The sequence below is a fragment of the Notothenia rossii genome (assembly GCF_949606895.1).
Source record: "Notothenia rossii genome assembly, chromosome: 12".
NCBI lineage: Eukaryota > Metazoa > Chordata > Actinopteri > Perciformes > Nototheniidae > Notothenia > Notothenia rossii.
Window position 1 is genome coordinate 20499308 of NC_136911.1, and position 18558 is coordinate 20517865.

The 18558-nt window shown below is 43.8% G+C and overlaps 2 protein-coding genes across 6 annotated transcripts in view; one reads left to right on the plus strand and one right to left on the minus strand.

Moving 5' to 3' along the window:
• atp8a2 (ATPase phospholipid transporting 8A2) overlaps positions 1-7580 on the plus strand; it is a 56600-nt gene extending 49020 nt beyond the window's left edge. For all 5 annotated transcript variants that reach the window (XM_079661572.1, XM_079661574.1, XM_079661573.1 and 2 more), the window contains 4 exons: positions 812-900; positions 1096-1200; positions 4860-4951; positions 6082-7580. In XM_079661572.1, coding sequence (XP_079517698.1) covers positions 812-900; positions 1096-1200; positions 4860-4951; positions 6082-6176 — 381 coding nt within the window. In that variant the 3' untranslated portion in view covers positions 6177-7580. The remainder of the gene's footprint in view (positions 1-811; positions 901-1095; positions 1201-4859; positions 4952-6081) is intronic.
• Positions 7581-8780: 1200 nt separating this feature from the next.
• Positions 8781-17828, minus strand: shisa2b (shisa family member 2b). The gene is made up of 3 exons (XM_079661577.1): positions 17705-17828; positions 16354-16671; positions 8781-10611 (listed from the first exon to the last, which is right to left on the minus strand). Exons 2-3 carry the CDS (start codon positions 16655-16657, stop codon positions 10049-10051), a joined length of 867 nt encoding a protein of 288 aa, XP_079517703.1. The 5' UTR covers positions 16658-16671; positions 17705-17828; the 3' UTR covers positions 8781-10048.
• Between the last annotated feature and the right edge of the window lie 730 nt (positions 17829-18558).

Here is an 18558-nt window from a genome sequence, read left to right on the forward strand (position 1 = left end):
TATATAAATACAGACATATAGATATATATACACACATATGTATGTACACATGTGTGTGTGTGTGTGTGTGTATATATATATATATATATATATATACGCATACTTCAGGTTTCAAGGTAGGATTGAAAAAAGTCAATTCCAGGACAAGAAGAAAATAAAATACCAAAAGAAAGTTAAAGAAGTGCATCCAGGTCCATGTTCAGATTACAATACGGTTTAATTTCACATTCTCTTTAAATCGAATTTCTTTTTTTCGGGGAGGGGGGTTATGGGGCATTTATTGCCTTAAACGTAACCGCCCTGAGACAAAGACTTGTGAAACACCACAGAGCTCCTGCAGATAACTGAAGGATAATACATTTGAAATGGAGGGATTAACAGTAACAGGCGGGGACAGGCAGCAGGAGATACCTCACTAATAATGAAAGGAGGTTGTGAAAGAGTGAGATTACAGGGAGCCACAGGAGAAAGGAGTGAGTAGGAGTGAGAGTCATGGCAGATGGGCAAATTGAGACAGTGGTTAGATGCACGATTAATGCCTGGAGACACACTGAGGAGGGGGTCAGAGGTCGATAAGGATGGACTGCAGAGTCAGAGCAATTTTACCATTTCATCTCCTAATTCCAGCATTTGGTGCGTGAAGAAGCTGTAAATATGCTAAGCTAACGTCTGAAGTACTCAACGCTCTGAAAGGCTCTCAATGTGCTTTGTCTCCTCTTTGCCGTTTCCACATGTGTTTGAAAAATGACTCGATACTGGATCTGAATGAATATGCGAGTGAAATAAAGGAGCCTGTGTGTTGTCCCTGCAGGCTGGCAAGGTGATGCAGTGCTGGTACTTCTGGCTGGGTCTGATCCTGGTGCCGGCTGCGTGTTTACTCAAAGACTTCGCCTGGATCGCGTAAGTAGAACACATTTAATATAAATACGTTGGAAATCCATACTGAGGCTATTTAGCTGAAGCGAGGCGTTTACATAACCCATATTGAGTCTGTGTCAACACTCGCGCGCACTTTAGGTTATGAATCACACGTGTCGGCAAAGTAACACTCAAAGTTTCCTGCATGATGTCTGACGGGCTTCTTCCTGCTCTCAGCACCCGGCGCACGGTGAGGAAGTCTCTGCTGGAGGAGGTGCAGGAGCTGGAGGCCCGGGCTGTGGACCCGGGGGCCGCCGTGCTGCGGGACGCCAGCGGGCGCAGGTATGTACAGTGCTGAAGAGCATCAAAGGATCACACCTACATCATATTTTTTATGATTTATTTGAAGGTGTTTTAATCCATGTGTTAGCCATTATGTTTTTATATTAGCACTGAGGCCACTATGTTGGGTACGACTGTAACATTTGATGCAACTCAATACAGCAGCAGAGTAAGACATGTTATCTTTACAAAGATTTAATAACGTTTTGGTTGACTCTGTCAGAGAGGTGTTCATTTAAAGAGGCCCTATTGTGCTTTTGGGGGGTTTCCCTTTCCTTATATAGGTTTTAGTGCTTGTAAATGGTCTGCAAGGGCTCAAATCCTGGTGTTCCCTCCAGATGGAGTTTCTCTATTATGCTATTGTACGTGATAGGCTAAGGGGCGGGACATCTCTAAGCGGTTGACCAATCACAACAGAGCAGACCAGAGCTTTTTGGACATTAAAGCATGGAGACATGTCACAGTAGAGACACTACATACTGATATACACCTGGACATCAGTAGGAGAGGACTCTTTAAAGTAGAGACACTACATACTGATATACACCTGAACATCAGTAGGAGAGGACTCTTTAAAGTAGAGACACTACATACTGATATACACCTGAACATCAGCAGGAGAGGACTCTTTAAAGTAGAGACACTACATACTGATATACACCTGAACATCAGCAGGAGAGGACTCTTTAAAGTAGAGACACTACATACTGATATACACCTGAACATCAGCAGGAGAGGACTCTTTAAAGTAGAGACACTACATACTGATATACACCTGAACATCAGCAGGAGAGGACTCTTTAAAGTAGAGACACTACATACTGATATACACCTGAACATCAGCAGGAGAGGACTCTTTAAAGTAGAGACACTACATACTGATATATACCTGAACATCAGCAGGAGAGGACTCTTTAAAGTAGAGACACTACATACTGATATACACCTGAACATCAGCAGGAGAGGACTCTTTAAAGTAGAGACACTACATACTGATATACACCTGAACATCAGCAGGAGAGGACTCTTTAAAGTAGAGACACTACATACTGATATACACCTGAACATCAGCAGGAGAGGACTCTTTAAAGTAGAGACACTACATTCTGATATACACCTGAACATCAGCAGGAGAGGACTCTTTAAAGTAGAGACACTACGTACTGATATACACCTGAACATCAGCAGGAGAGGACTCTTTAAAGTAGAGACACTACATACTGATATACACCTGAACATCAGCAGGAGAGGACTCTTTAAAGTAGAGACACTACATACTGATATACACTTGAACATCAGCAGGAGAGGACTCTTTAAAGTAGAGACACTACATACTGATATACACCTGAACATCAGCAGGAGAGGACTCTTTAAAGTAGAGACACTACATACTGATATACACTTGAACATCAGCAGGAGAGGACTCTTTAAAGTAGAGACACTACATACTGATATACACCTGAACATCAGCAGGATAGGACTCTTTAACACATTTAATACCAAAAAGGTCATAATAAGCCTCTTTAAGGATAATGTGTGGCAGAACTGCTGTATCGTGTTGCATTAAATTGTATAGATGGACCCAATAAAGTCACCATAGCAGGTATGTTTGTGGAACTAAATATATTTCTAACTCCCCGGTGGCGTCGTCCACAGGGCCGAAGCCAAGGCTGAGGTCCCGTAGAGCCCCAGCTGTCACATGATCACAGAGGTAGTTTTTGGGTTTACTGTGTGACCTCAAACGGCTCTGGAGTGACCTTCACCTGTTTCCCCACTAAATGAGTTCACACCTCCCTCTGTTGACCTTTCATTAAATCACTCCTTCCCCTTTATCCTCGGTTTCATTTTTACATTTCATTTCTCTGCTTATTTCCATTTCTCCTCCATTCCTTCATCTGTGGAACACAGGTGGCTCAATGTGAGCTGCTGTACAGACCTGGTGTGTTTCTGGCTGTGTTCGTGTTTCTCTCTGTGTGATGTAGTCGTGTTGTGTCACTAGAGTTAGACGAAAGTCTCCTAAAAAATACAATTTTGATTAAAAGTTACATACATTTTTTTAATGAAAAAGTAAGTATTTTTGCACTGTGATACGAATACTTGTATTAAATCAAGCGTCTGAGTACTTTCTCCACCACAGTTTGCCAAAAAGGATTTTCTTTTTTTATATAATATTCTTCTAATATGACTCATTATAATAAAGATGCAGCTGGTAGTGAGTCACAGAGTAAGCTTCTCTCTCAGAGCCGGTTTAGCATGAGGTGTGTTTTCAAGGTAACCAAACTGCTACCCCACACAAGGCCCCGTCCCCGACTAACCCTGCTTGTAAAACCCAGGGGGGAAAAAAGAAATGGGTCCTCTCCAAAGCAATGGAGCAGAAAGGGGGGAAAAGCACATCTGTGTTTGTAGTTGGTAGACATGGGAAAGGTAGGGAGAGCGTCTCGAGGGGAGAGCTCAGACGGAGCACATCCCTGGGCTTTTTTATATCACAAAGGAACATTAAAGAACTGAAGCATGAGCCTTTCATCTGCTCGTCCTGCACCATTTATTATGTTATCATCCACTCAGCACTGTCATCTATCTAGCAGACATTTAAAACTTCTATAGGAAACTTCAGAGCCGCTCTGCTGGTTTCTTTATTTAGAGATCGTTCCCAAAAGTCACATACAGTATGAGGAATTTCCAAATCCTAATCTTGGGAAGGCTGGCTGAGGCCCATCACGACTCCGTTGATCATCTCAAGAGCCAGCGTGGTGTTAATGTAATGCTCCCAGGGCAGATGAGTTTAGAACACGTATTATTTCAAGGGACTTTCGTACGAGGCCACTGTCCACACATTAACATCCAACGCCTCTGCTTAATAACTTTAATAGAGGTAATCATAGGTGTGTGTGTGTGTGTGTGTGTGTGTGTGTGTGTGTGTGTGTGTGTGTGTGTGTGTGTGTGTGTGTGTGTGTGTGTGTGTGTGTGTGTGTGTGTGTGTGTGTGTGTGTGTGTGTGTGTGTGTGTGTGTGTGTGTGTGTGTGTGTGTGTGTGTGTGTGTGTGTGTGTGTGTGTGTGTGTGTGTGTGTGTGTGTGTGTGTGTGTGTGTGTGTTGTGCAATATCTGGAAAGGGCTTAGTTATTTTTGGTCACAGGAGGAGAGGAGCCATGACGGCGTGTGGTCTCCGAACACAGGATCCAGTCTTCTGCTCGGAAAGGGGGAGAAGAGAGGAGCGAGGAGCGGAGTGGGGGGGGGGGGGAATAGTTTACTGTGGATGTCCTGTTAGCCTGCAGCCACTTTATGACTTTCCGTGGGTTCAATTGCATAGTCAGGAGCCGTCGGTATCCAATCCCAACGTTCTGGATTTGAATCCCCTCATATTCGGTTTGCTCATGATCTGAGAAGGAGGAATGTACGTTAGCTTACGTCCTTAAGTGTCTTGCTGAAGGACAATTTGAGGGTGAGAGATTGTCTCTGGGAAATTAAGACATTAGTTTGATTTAAATGTCTTTTTTAAAAAGCAGCAAACATGTTTCACCAAGACATCGATATGACCATCCCCCCTGTAGCTTGTGATGGTGTCGTGCAGTAGTGTCAATAGTGATGATATTCTCTCTTTGATTGCTGATTATTTAGTATTGATCTGCCATGTTACTGATCCTTCTTCCCTCTCTCTGCAGTCTAAACGAACGAGCCCATCTGCTGACAAGAGTCTTTAGAAAAGCGCCTTCAACCGTGGGACGCTCCAACTCGGTGCAGCAGACTGTGTCACGTGAGTGTCCTCTCACAGATACTGTAGTAATACCATCAAACAGTTGGGTTTCCGTTTGTGCATGAAGTAAAGTCTTAAAGTATGGATGTAGAGAAGTTTAGTTTGCTTCTGAACTTATTCAGGGTGTCATTTGAGAAGCTGGTAAACTATGCAGAGAGGAAGAGAGAAAGGCATGTCTCTATCTTGTGTCGCCAAGAAACAAGAAATTGTCAAAACAATTCCCAGTTTTTGGAAAGAAACACATGCACAAAGTTATGCAAACCAACAATACACACATATTTGGTTTAGTTTCTTTTATCATCTGTTTGTTAGTGGGATAGAAATACAGCAAAACAGACAAGAAGAAACATCGGACTAACACGACATCTGAAATGCAGCACAGTTAATCCCATAGGTTAAAAGGTGTTGACATGTGATAGTATATATTAGTTACCCTGTTAGAACTGTTCACTTCTATTTTTAAATAGCACATGCCACAGGTTGCCAGGTTCTCTGAAAGAGTCCCTCTCTGTATGACATCTGATTTGATCTCGATGTAAACATTTCCTAAATCCTTTTGGCCGCATATCAAACGTTGGGAACTTTTTCAGATGTTCAGGATCGTAGCAACAGTTTTGTTCCTTTTTATTTTTCAAATGACAAACACAACACACACAGAAACTGATTAAAAGAAAAGACTAAACGGGGGACCACACTATTCCACATTCACAGCTTCTCTTATCCCTTTTATAAAGTACATTTTTCCCAGCGATGTTCACAGGTCTCTGCTTCAGTTGTTAGACAGTAGGTCAGTATTTCCATAGTATATACGTACAGCCACTGACCCAGTGCAGGAGGGTCACTTTCAAACCAGCTCCTTACCTGCAAGTAATAAGGATTTTAAAAAGCGTAACAATCTTTATTTTCAATGATACTATCTGGAATCAAGCCCGAGTACATAACCCCGGGGTCACAGGGCATCTTATATTTTTTCCAGAATCTGAGTAACCCTGACCCAAAATGTATGTGCACATGACCTTAAGGTAATTTCTTAAGCACACAAACACCAGAAGAACTGAAGTAGAGAGCAGTTTAATACATAAACAAGTCATTTAAACGTCCCCCCCCCCCCCCCTCTTGTCCCTCTGCAGATGGATACGCCTTCTCTCAAGAGGAGCACGGTGTGGTGTCCCAGTCCGAGATGGTCCGCTCCTACGACACCACGCGCGAACGCCCCAGCCTCTAGCCCCACCCCTGACCACGGCTTCAGCTCACCGCTAGCAACGGTTACCAAGGTGACAGCGGAGACAGACTCATGTGACACCCTCCCGCGGGTGACTGACCCCCTGTTGTGGCCTTACTGGAACTGGACCCTCGCCCGGGGGAGGGGCTCACGGTCAGGCGTGGAGGCCGTAGACTCGAGAGAAGGCCGACTATACGGGAAAAAAAACACTAAGCTGCACAGGCATGAGCAATCATAACCACGCACAGACATGACGAGTCAAACTCAGAGACTGCTCCTCATATCCGTATACCCTTCAGACTGGGTTTGCTCCATGCCACTGTGTGTATATCCCTACGTGTGTGTATCCGCCTGTGCATGTGTGTGTGCACGCGTTGGCGCTGCCGTGTTTGTGTGCATGTGTGTGTATTCGCTTCATCTCGTCTCAGGAGGTGGGTTTAGCTTGTCTGTCATCACAGGAGGGGAGGGGAAGTCAAAATAAACACACACACTGATGAATTCCTTGAAAAGAGAGGGAGGGAAGGACCCGAGCCCTGAACCCCATCCCGCCCCCCCTCCACCCCCTTCTACTGATCGCAGCAGCGAGCCTCACTGCCAAACACCACAGAGATGCCACTGAGGCTGAACGCCACGCCGGACCACCACCCTGCTGCTTATATCTCCCCCATTATCTCCATATCTCTCCCCCATTATCTCCGTATCTATCTCCCCCCCCCCTGCTCTGCAGCCTCCACGCATCGCCTCCCCCTCGTCTTGGCCAGTTTTTAAATAAAATCTTTGTTTCCTGTTGTTGTTTTCCGACCGCTCCTGTGATTTCTGATGTCAGCTGACAGGCATTAGAGCTTCCTCCTTCACTTGTGTTGGATTTCCACTTTCAACGGGACGGTTTCTTTACTTTTTTTATCATTATTATTATTATTAAAGTGGACATTAATGTGTAATGTGTTTTCCTCTTTTCATTCATTCCTGTTTTTGTACTCATAGAGGGAATATTTTACTTGAACTAATACAGAAACAGAAGGGATCTGATAGAGACTGGATCATGTGTTGCTCTGGGGTGTGTGTGTGTGTGTGTGTGTGTGTGTGTGTGTGTGTGTGTGTGTGTGTGTGTGTGTGTGTGTGTGTGTGTGTGTGTGTGTGTGTGTGTGTGTGTGTGTGTGTGTGTGTGTGTGTGTGTGTGTGTGTGTGTGTGTGTGTGTGTGTGTGTGTGTGTGTGTGTGTGTGTGTGTGTGTGTGTGTGTGTGTGTGTGTGTGTGTGTGTGTGTGTGTGTGTGTGTGTGTGTGTGTGTGTGTGTGTGTGTGTGGAGACACTGATTCAGGAATGCAAGTGAGAAAGAGTGAAGGGTGGGAGAAGGGGGTTGTCCATCCAAGTCCTAATCATTAAATCTAATCAATCCATGGCCTGAACCAATGTCTCCGTGTCTTCACTGTACGCTGTCATGTGATCAGGTGTGTGTTTTTCTTCAGACTCTGGCTTCATAACGTTTGCAGCTCAGACTCCTATTGTGAACTCAGAAATGTTGAGTACACCAAAGTTTCATTATGAAATGTATACGGGTCCCCAGCATATAGAAACTACCAGATGCTAACCTGCAAATGTTGGGCAAAAAAATTGTCCACAGTTGAGGTTATACTTTTCATCTTGTGCTCTCAATATCCAATGGTTGCAACACTACTCATAATCCCACCGAGAGTGCAGATATAGACACTTTCTGGTTAAAACGTCCATTTCTATACCCTGAAAATGTCAGAAATTGACCTAGCATCCTCAATAACCTCCAAAACCACACCAAAATGTACCCAATCGGCCAAGCCATTTTTAAAAGCATAGGCTATAATGCAATTTAAATCTAATTAGCGCAACTGTATCTGCTAATTGTGCAAATTGCCCAAAATATGCAAGTTAGCATCAGGCAGTTTCTATGTGCTGGGGACCCCCACTATACATTTCTAACATCAAACTTTGTGGTACAATGCCGGCAAGTACACTAGCCAGTTAGAGGGAGAAAAGGCTTGATTTGACATGATATGCGTTTGATTTCAAGCCTGTCCCACGCTCCGTCTCAAAGCTCCTGAGAGTCACCGCAGACAGCATTAGACGATTAATACCCCCCCCCCCCCCTCTCTTTCCCACCCACCTTCCTGGACGAGGCCCAGCCCAAACTGTTACAGCTGCTCCCGTATGGAGAATCCATCGAGCCGTTTCTGCTTTACAACTCCTCCCCTGTGACTCCACTTTCCACATTATCCTGCAGGAGGCTCCCAGAGCTGCACCTCCTCAGGGTCGTAGCTTTAAAAGCGGCCATTGTTGTGTTTTATTGTTCCTCCTCCTCTCTTTGTGATGGACAGGTATCCACTGTGGGTGGTAGAGCTGTGTGTGAATGTGCGTAATGAGTGTTTCTGATAGCTTAACCATGAAGTTGTTTGTGTTTCAAGAGGATTAAGAGTGTGAGACAGTTCTTTGTGTAAAACCCGTTCACCTCACAGATGTGTCTCTTTGTTAACCAAGTGTGTGTATGTAAATCTCATGTACTCCAAACAAAGCCTTCCCTGATATAGGCTATGCTTACGCCTGTAGGTGAAACACATTAGCGCTCAACACACTGGTTTCTGTTTAAAAGTTGTTTATTTTTTTTGAATTCATATGAAAAATGACATCAAAATGGACCACTTTTCATACATCTGTCGGTAGTGAGTTACAGACTTTGTGCTCGGCCGTACACACACAGTTTCAGTACTTTGGGACATCTCAGTCTGCAGCTCAGTGGAGCAGCACATTCCTCAAGTTGCATGTTACTGAATGACCTGTTAGCTGCACAACAGAGGAAAACAGACTTATTTTTCTTGGATTAAAAAGCCCAAAACGTGCCATTTCTGTGCTGTTTCTTAAGTGGGAAATAATGAGTCAGAGCTGCCCTTGCCCTCGGCTAACGCACTGAACTGTGGCAGTGTTAAATACACATATGCGCGCATACACACACACACACACACACACACACACACACACACACACACACACACACACACACACACACACACACACACACACACACACACACACACACACACACACACACACACACACACACACCTCTGAGTAGTGAAGAGGGCCGTTTGCAATGTATAATTAACCTGCCTCTCACTTTTAAGGTACATTAACTGTGAGTCTTGGCTGGATATTTAAATTGTCCGTGTTTCCGCTCCGGTTTGTGGGGTTTTATTCAGGGGGGGTTGTATGGCAGGGTGGAGCGTCACAGTCTGCGTCCTGTGTTCACTTCATTACAGTTGAAAGGGTCTGCAGGGAGACGGCGACTGCCTTTCACATTACACCACCTGCATTTCCCATTACACACAGTTCACTCACACGACCACATCCCTCCACACTTCCCACTAACTCACACATACAGTACAATCATCTCTGCACACGTTCAACACAAACAAACACACTGCACGTATGAGCCGTTCACAAGTGCAGATGGCATGAAAACAGCATGTGGTCATAACTTTGTTTTGTTTCTACTGTATATCCACTTTTCATTCATTTCGCTGCTATAAATCATGCAGTCATCACTCACTCCCACTCTCACTCTCGCACAGATTTATTTGAGTGAGCCGTGCACGGTCCCCCACCTGGGCTGTAAATCCTCCTTTATGCAGTTTTGTCTTTGCATCGAGACAGAAAATTGTCTATGCATCCATCATCTTAGTCAGGAGATCACATGACACTAAACAGACACACAAAACACACAATGGAGAGGTGGGCCTGCAGCCAGCAACAGCTTCACCAGTCCTTCAGTTTCTTTTCCACTGTAAAAGTCTCTGGCGCGGCCCCCCCTCACAGGTTCAACTTCACAACAAAGTGGTCTGCAGTCTCGTCACACAGTCACTGCAGGGTATTTCTGGTCATTGACAATACACCCCATGTTGGGAGGGGGGCAGGGGGACTGCAGGGGTCTGTACCCCCCCTGAGTGGGGTCCATGAATGTGGCGGCCGGGTGGGCGTACCCGATGTACTGCGGGTGCAGAAACTGTCCCTGGTGGGGCATGATCTGCGTGGCCTGCTGGCAGTTGAGCATGGAGAAGTTGGTGGGCATGTTGACGAAGACGCTGGCGTCGGGGGGGAGGCAGCAGGAGGCCTGGGCCCTCATCATCTGAGGGGGGTTCTGTCGGGGGGCGGTGGGGGGGGCAGAGGAGCTGGAGGACGTGGCTGTGCTGGACTGACGGGACGAGGAACCCCTGGAGGTCCCGGCGCTGGACATCATAGGGATGGTTTCCAGGAGGCGCCCCCCACCGCCGGACCCCCCCCCTGATGCTCCGCCTGATGAGAGCTCCTGTTTGGGGCGCAGGCAGCGGCAGCAGCACACGGCCACCACGGAGCCCACCAGGATGAACGCCACGAACACGGAGCCCACGATCAGGAACGGCACGTAGATAGGCACTGCAGGGACAAGAGAGGACACGTTCAAATATGGAAGTCATATTTAAAGTCTTGTCTGTTTGTCAGCTCAGAGTCCTGTTGTGAACCCGGAAATGTTGAGCACACCAAAGTTTCATAATAGTAATCTATAGTAGTGTCCCCACTCCCAGCACAGAGAAACTGCCGGATGTTTCTTTGCATATGTTGGGCAATTTGCACAATTAGCATAAGTGCCATTAATTAACATGCAGACTAATGTGGCTTGGCCAATTTGGATGATCTCTGAGTGGTTTTGGTGGTTCACCATCCATTTCTGACATTTACAGGATCAAAAATGGCCGTTCTCATTTACTGGCCACTGGCCACATTTCTACTCCCGTTGGGCTGATGCATTTTGGGACGATTTCAAAGTTTAAACTAAAAACTGCCATTTTTGATCCTGAAAATGTTCGAAATGATACGTCAAAAACCACACCACAAATTGGCCAAGTCATTTTTAAATCTATCTAAACTTCAAAGCACCACACACACTTGTCTTGCTTCCCTGCACAAGCAAAGCTCCTACATGTGAGAGCAGATTTGGTGAGACAGTGAAACAAAAGAGTGAGCAGAGAGGAGTGTTTGGACTCGGTCTTGCACAGGGACCGAGTCCCCAGGGTGTCCCGGGCTCTCGTTAGCAGTTATTAACTTTGTTTTGATCTGTTTTAATCCTGAGCACCCTGCTGTGTCCCCAGCCGCGACCCTGCAGACCTGTGTGTGTGTGTGTGTGTGTGTGTGTATGACATTCTTAAGCCCGGCTGCCAGCAAATATTTGTGACCCTCCTTTTTTTTCTCAGTCTATTTCTGAGCGAACCTTTGAAGATAGGTTGAACTACAGTCCTTGGCTCCAGCTTACATAAAGGTATTAAGGCTGATTTAATGTAGCTGCATGGGAGCTCATTCAGACCTTTTAAATCAAAGGGCTAAGCCAATTTCATCTCACTGACTTTTTGTTTAAAATAGCAAATCAGACTGGTAAGACAGTCCTCACCAATCAGTCTGCTTCGCTGGGTCAAATAGCTGAGGCATTACTTAACAGTTACACATCTCGACATCTTTATGTGTTAAGATCTCCGGTTCCCCTTAAATGTCTGCAAATTGGCTAAGTGAGCCGAAGAAGCTCCACCTTGAAACATGATCAACAATAACTCTCCTTACGAATAAATCACAGTTTTCCTTCTCCTTTCACCTCTTGGCTGCACTGTGAAGCGTTTTCTGGCCGAAACAGGGCGACGTCACTTTCCTTATTCCCATGCACACACCTTACAAACACAATAACGACCATGTTACAGTATAATTGATTAGTTTTGTTTTATTGTTCCCACAGGGTGTAGTTATTTTCCGCTCTGAATGTGCCTATGTATTATGAGGTGTAACTGTAAGCCGAAGAAAGAGAGGTGGCAACTGGCTCCGGTTTCCCTTTGTCTCTTTGAAATACATCCAGGCGGCCTTGAGAAACGTTTCGAAATGCTCATCAAAAGTAGCGGGGTATTAAAGGGATTACTGCGGGAAACCTGTGAAGAGCTCGGGGACATTCAAGGGCTCAGACGGTAAGTCCAGGTGACAAAAGACACAGGCCAGCAGCACTCTGGGACATGAAACAAACCAGGACCTCGAGCCTTTTCCTTTTAACAAGGAGCACTGCTCACTTCAGAGGTTAATGCGCCTCACAGATATAATAAACACGTCTTAACAGGAACTCTGTCATGGCTACATATGTTTAAATTAAAGAGGCGGTGGTGGTTCTCCCTTCCCTGTAGTGTGTTATATACAGTAGGTTATAGTGCATGTAAATGGTCTGCAAAGGCTACAATCTCAGATTTCCAGATCAGAGTAACATAACTGCTATTGGCTAACGCTCCAACACATTGTACGTGACAGGTTTTAAAGGGGTGGGACATCTCTAAGCGGTTGACCAATCACAACAGAGCCGGCCAGCTAACCAATCAGAGCGGACTGGGCTCTGGTTTCAGACAGAGGGTGAAAAGATGTGCTGCAGCACAGACTGTATGAGAAAAATAAAGAGCTTTTTGAACATTAAAGCATGGAGACATGTAGAGACACTACATACTGATATACACCTGAACATCAGCAGCAGAGGACTCTTTAAAGTAGAGACACTACATACTGATATACACCTGAACATCAGCAGCAGAGGACTCTTTAAAGTAGAGACACTAAATACTGATATACACCTGAACATCTGCAGGAGAGGACTCTTTAAAATAGAGACACTACATACTGATATACACCTGCACATCAGCAGGAGAGGACTCTTTAAAGTAGAGACACTACATACTGATATACACCTGAACATCAGCAGGAGAGGACTCTTTAAAGTAGAGACACTACTGATATACACCTGAACATCAGCAGGAGAGGACTCTTTAAAGTAGAGACACTACATACTGATATACACCTGAACATCAGCAGGAGAGGACTCTTTAAAGTAGAGACACTACATACTGATATACACCTGAACATCAGCAGGAGAGGACTCTTTAAAGTAGAGACACTACATACTGATATACACCTGAACATCAGCAGGAGAGGACTCTTTAAAGTAGAGACACGACATACTGATATACACCTGAACATCAGCAGGAGAGGACTCTTTAAAAGCGCAGTAATGTCTGCCTTCTTCCCCTGCACTTATATGGTCTGCACCTCTCTGCTTCCATGGCTGCTGAGGATTAGTAATCACAAAAACTTTTACTTCATCCCTACTTTTAACAGCAGAGCTCCTTTCCAAAACTCTGTACGGTAAATCAGGGTTGCAGGGGGAGGAAGAGGGCTGCTTAGAGTCAAGCAAACAGAGTGCTCCAATGCAGAACTCCTATTACAAATAACATCTTTGACTGGAGGCTTAAAAAATCAAATGAATCATTAGACGGATCATAAGGGTCACAAGATGAATCTGGGGGCAAGGAAAGAAGTGGGAATTGCAGATGTTTGGATTGAAATCAAAGCAATGCACATATTAAAATGTTTAATTAAGAAACTACATGGAGAGTTATTGCATCTCATTTTATGATGAGGTGGACAAACGACATTAAAATAATCCTTTTGAGAGAAATCTGGTCCAGAGAGCCGTGCCGCTAACAAGGTTCAAAACCTAATTTAAAAACCAATGTGTCTACTTTTACCCTGTTGTGAGTTTAAGTATGCTGGGAAAAGAAACTCCCTCAAGGATTTTAGCCTTTGCAGACCATTTACATGCACTAAAACCTATACTAAAACACACTGTTGGGAAACCCCCAAAAGCATAATAGGGCCTCTTTGATATGTAACAATGTATTGCTCTTTATAAGCTTTTAGCCTATCATGTTTTTATGTAAATACTAACTAGCTTTCAAAGAATTGTAGCATAGTAAACTTGAATTTGGAATGAAGTATAAAGCAGCATACAATGCCAAGTTTAAAACAGTACGCTCAGTAAATGTTCTTCACACCGCTCAGAGTGCACTGAGTGAACCAAGACAACTGTTCCAACTTTAAAAAAAGGCTTGTATTTCCTCGGCTCTCGCTAATGTGTGATGTTCTCATTCTGTGCCCACAGTAGTTAAACCCGGCTATTGTTCCCTGTCACTCCTCCACACCTGTCGCTGCAGTTGAGCTGTGGCAGCCATGGCTCGCTAACCCCCCCCCCCCCTTCCCCCCTTCTTAAGCTCTTGTTTTGGGCACAGTCTTTGTGGCCGGACTCTCCCTCGGATATCCCACGGGCGTTCTCCTGTTCCTGAACACCATATGTTCATTCATGTTGAGCACATTAATAATTTCCTGTCTGTTGTCCGTAGACGTTTCACTGTGTATCTTTCCCGGATGATTAATAGCCTATGAAATTTTGTTTTTTGTGAGGAAAAAAGCTGCTTGTCTTTAAGTTATTTTGGCTGCAGGCCACTGGAGGAAATGTATATACCTCTTCCTGCACTGATAAGGCCCGATTGTCACAGCAAATGACCGATTATAGCTGGAGGTCCAAAAGAGGGCCTGATATCCTCCAGGGAAACACGAAGCAGAAAAATATGTGTTCAATTTCAGAGGTGGGAAGTAACTAAGTACATTTACTCAAGTACAATTTTGAGGTACTACTTTATAAGTATTTCATTTCTATGCTACTTTTTACTTCTTCTCCACTACATTTAAAAATGGACATAATGTAATTGTACTCCGCTTCATTTGTTCAACATCTTTAGCTCCTTTTAACAAAATGGATCTCTAAAAATGTAACTAGTAAACTAAATCTTTTTGTCACAAAAATAGTCAAATTATTTAAATATTTTACAAAAACTCAGATTTGTACTTGTAATTAAGTATTTTGACAATAATGTATTGGCACTCAAGTTAAGCATGTGAACACTTCTTCCACTACCGTGTCTTGTCTGAAGCAGGTGTGAAGTCCGGAAAATCCCACAGACCCCAGAGAGTATGCAGCGTGTGTGTGTGTGTGTGTGTGTGTGTGTGTGTGTGTGTGTGTGTGTGTGTGTGTGTGTGTGTGTGTGTGTGTGTGTGTGTGTGTGTGTGTATGTGTGTGTGTGTGTGTGTGTAGAGGGACTCCTCGATCCTGGAAGGAAATGATACATAACGTGATTTATGTTTTTTATGAGCGGAGCTGTCAGCGCCTCTGATGAACCACTGTCCAAGATCCGGTCAAGTCCAAACGTGATCCCCGTGGGGACGGAGGGGTCCGGGCCCAGCCCCTCTTGCACTGTTTCAGGCCAGAACAAACACAGCTATTTATAAGTGCAGCCCGGCGCAGTTTGCCATTTGTGAGTGCAGTTTAACTGTTTTTTTTTGGAGCAGTCTGCTGCTGTCTCCTGTGCAGCTGTCAGGACGGCAGCAGATGAGCCTTTTAACGGGGGAGACACTGAGGGACAGTTGGCTTCATGAGGGGAAACCCAATAGGTCTGAAATGGACAATATCAGTATTTGCAGTCATTTACTATCAGCTGACTCACTTCCAACTTCATTATTTTAGGAATAAAACAAAGGTTTGGCTGAGATTAAATAGTGATTTGTTTACAAGTTATACGTTTTACTTATGAGATGACATTTTCTTGAGTTTTATTTTCTCTCAAACTCTTATTTTTGCGTGACACTGAAGAAGTGTTGCTTGATCTTAATGGCACCAACTTGATTCCATAAGATTAACACTCCACTCACCCCTGGGCTGAAGCAACAGCTCAATCAGTCTCAGTGCGACTGACATAAATCACAGTGAAGACAGTCTGTAAGGGTTATGTATATAAGGGTTAGTGGGCTTTTAAAGTGCCAATACCCACTCCTAATCCTCCCAATTACATATTTTAAGCAACATTCTTTTATGTTAATCTCTCTTTTGTAGTGTCTTTTGGATTGTGTTTTTTTAACACAAGCTACCCTGCAGTATACAAAGTCATTCAAACTAGCTGCAACTTTACCAGCTCTGAGAACACTTTAATGATCAATAATTATAAAACATATCATATATATTATTCTGAAATGGACCAAGCTGCACAATGACTACTTTTAGTTTTTGGTACTTTAACTATATTTGAATGCCATTACTTTTCGACTTTTACTTGAGTAACATTTTGAATGCAGGACTTTTACTTGTAACAGAGTATACATACTCAACTACTTCTACTACTACTTCTACTTTTTCTTAAGTACAAGATCAGAGTACTTCTCCCACCTCTGATCATGGTAGGAGTTGCTGAAACAGTAGAAGTTATGGATAAATACCTGCAGCGTTGTCCTTGTCCTCCTTAGACCCGGGCCCGGGCTCCACAGCCTGCCGGTCGTTGTCACAGCTCCCCTGATCCAGCCGCGCGTCGGTGCTGGAGCAGCAGTAGCGAAGCTCACATTTCCCGCAGCAGATGATAGCATCCTGTGCATCGATCTTCTCCGGACACTGGAACCCTTCCTTCCACGCGCCTTCGGAGTCGTGCCAGCCGTGGCAATACTCCCCGCTGGCTTTCACGTCGATAATAACCAGGAGTAGGGTCACAATCGCGGTGACAGACATCGGGAAACTTCCCCTCCTCATCCTCAGGACGCACGCTGTTGCGCACAGAAAGAGACAGAGAGGCTTTCACTCCCCGCGTGTAACCCGGTGAGGGGAGAGATATGGGGGGTCGGTGCAATACAGGGAGAAGTGGGGATGATTTGAGGGAGGAATAAACCACTTAGAAGCTGTCATTTGTTAGAGGAATCCCGTGCGTAAAATGTGCGTAAATTTAGATCCAACGTCTCCAAAAGTGGGTCTGCAGTGTGGGTGATTATCCAAGAGTTGTAGAAAACAAAAACACGATGGGAAATTACATTAAAGATGCTCTTAGCTTAAGTAATACTCCAGTTGTCTTGCTAGAATCCTGCTTGGAGAGGCTAAATGATCTCTGGCACCGAGAGGCTGCTCATGTCTCCAAACTTTTCAAATGGCTTTCCAGAGGGATGCAGAGAATCCAACACTTGTAGTCTGATCCATGCCGCTGTCACCCCTTAGACCCCTCACCGCCAAACCCCTTGCGTAACGACAAGATTTCCAAACTTGTGTGGCTCAGTCCGCATTGTTGGGCGTCAGAAGAGAGCCAGTCTGGTCCGGGTCAGTGTAGCCCGGTTGAACTAAAGCGCGCAGAGACTATCCAACTGTGCGTCAGAGTGAGAGGGGTGTGGAGGAAGCCATACGCCAATACACAACCTCTTTCATCAAGTTACTCATCCTAGGAACTACCAGTGTTAAGATGCATGAGTAAAATAATACTTCCGGTAGACACCTATAAAATAAAAGCCTAATAAATGTGCTTGTTGCAACTTTATAGGCTACTTGAGTAAAGTTAGATGATTTAAAATACTCATATATTCAACTTGTTTTAGAACAATAATTTCTATCAAGCTAAGAATTGTTGGATCTTTTTTTTCTACTTTCAGATCTGCTTCTGAATGTTTTATTCTGGCTACAATAGCTATCAATTATGAATGAATTAGCTGCTAATCACATGTATTTGTCCCTGTCTATGCATGCCCTTCTTATTCAAGCTAAACTTTGTAATTAACCACTTTTTGTATCGCTATGTTGTGCTTTTATTTTACTTACTTCATATCCGGTTGCTTGTTAATGTTCATTTGGAGCTGCTTCTCTCATGACTTCATCCGAGATTTTCTTGAAACACATGCCTCAAAGTTCCTTTAAACCAGGCTTACTTTGGTTTGAGTTTTGTTGGTTAGTTTTCTCATGGTTGAAAACCGCTGAGAGTTTTTACAGTTAAACTTTGCTCCCGAAGGTTTCCCTCCTCTGTCCTCACTAACAGGGATTTACTTGGTGACATCGCCATCTAGTGGAGTTTCCAGTTACTCACCCCTTTGCAAACAACTCCTAACATCAGATACACTTGATACCAACACATTACACAATAAGTATAAATTGCTAGGTGTTCCAATATAATCATGACTATATATTTAAACAATATTAGTACCGAGTGAGTATATATTAAATTATTTTGGAGGAAACTTGAGTATTAATGTCAGATAATTTTACTTTACTTGAGTATTTGCATTTTGTTCTTCTTCTTTGATAACTAACGAATCTAATATCTCTTATCAACAACTTTAAGAAAGTAAATAAATACATTAATAAAAGGTATAGGATAATAATAACACACAGGCAGGCTCATTCTACTTTATAGGGTTTCACTTCTGATATATTTTGCTAATAATAAGTCTAATTGCAGGAAAATAAATCTACTTGAATTGCCTTTTTTACACAGTGGAATTAAATTCTTCTTAGCAACATGTAAAGCAGTTAGCACCACTCAAACAGCTAGCTACAACATTAAAATGCTGACTAAACGTTGTGTATTAGTAATAATAACCACATAATATAACACTTATTAATGCTACACTTACTGTGTCTGTTTTGCTGCATGATGTATACTTTTATTTTCTATACTT

Bases quoted from the DNA above. Each gene is read 5' to 3' on its own strand.
- shisa2b (XM_079661577.1), bottom strand. From the start codon at position 16,657: ATGAGGAGGGGAAGTTTCCCGATGTCTGTCACCGCGATTGTGACCCTA. The intron at 10,612-16,353 runs GTATTTATCCAT...TTGTCCCTGCAG, and splicing joins GGACAAGGACAACGCTGCAG to TGCCTATCTACGTGCCGTTC.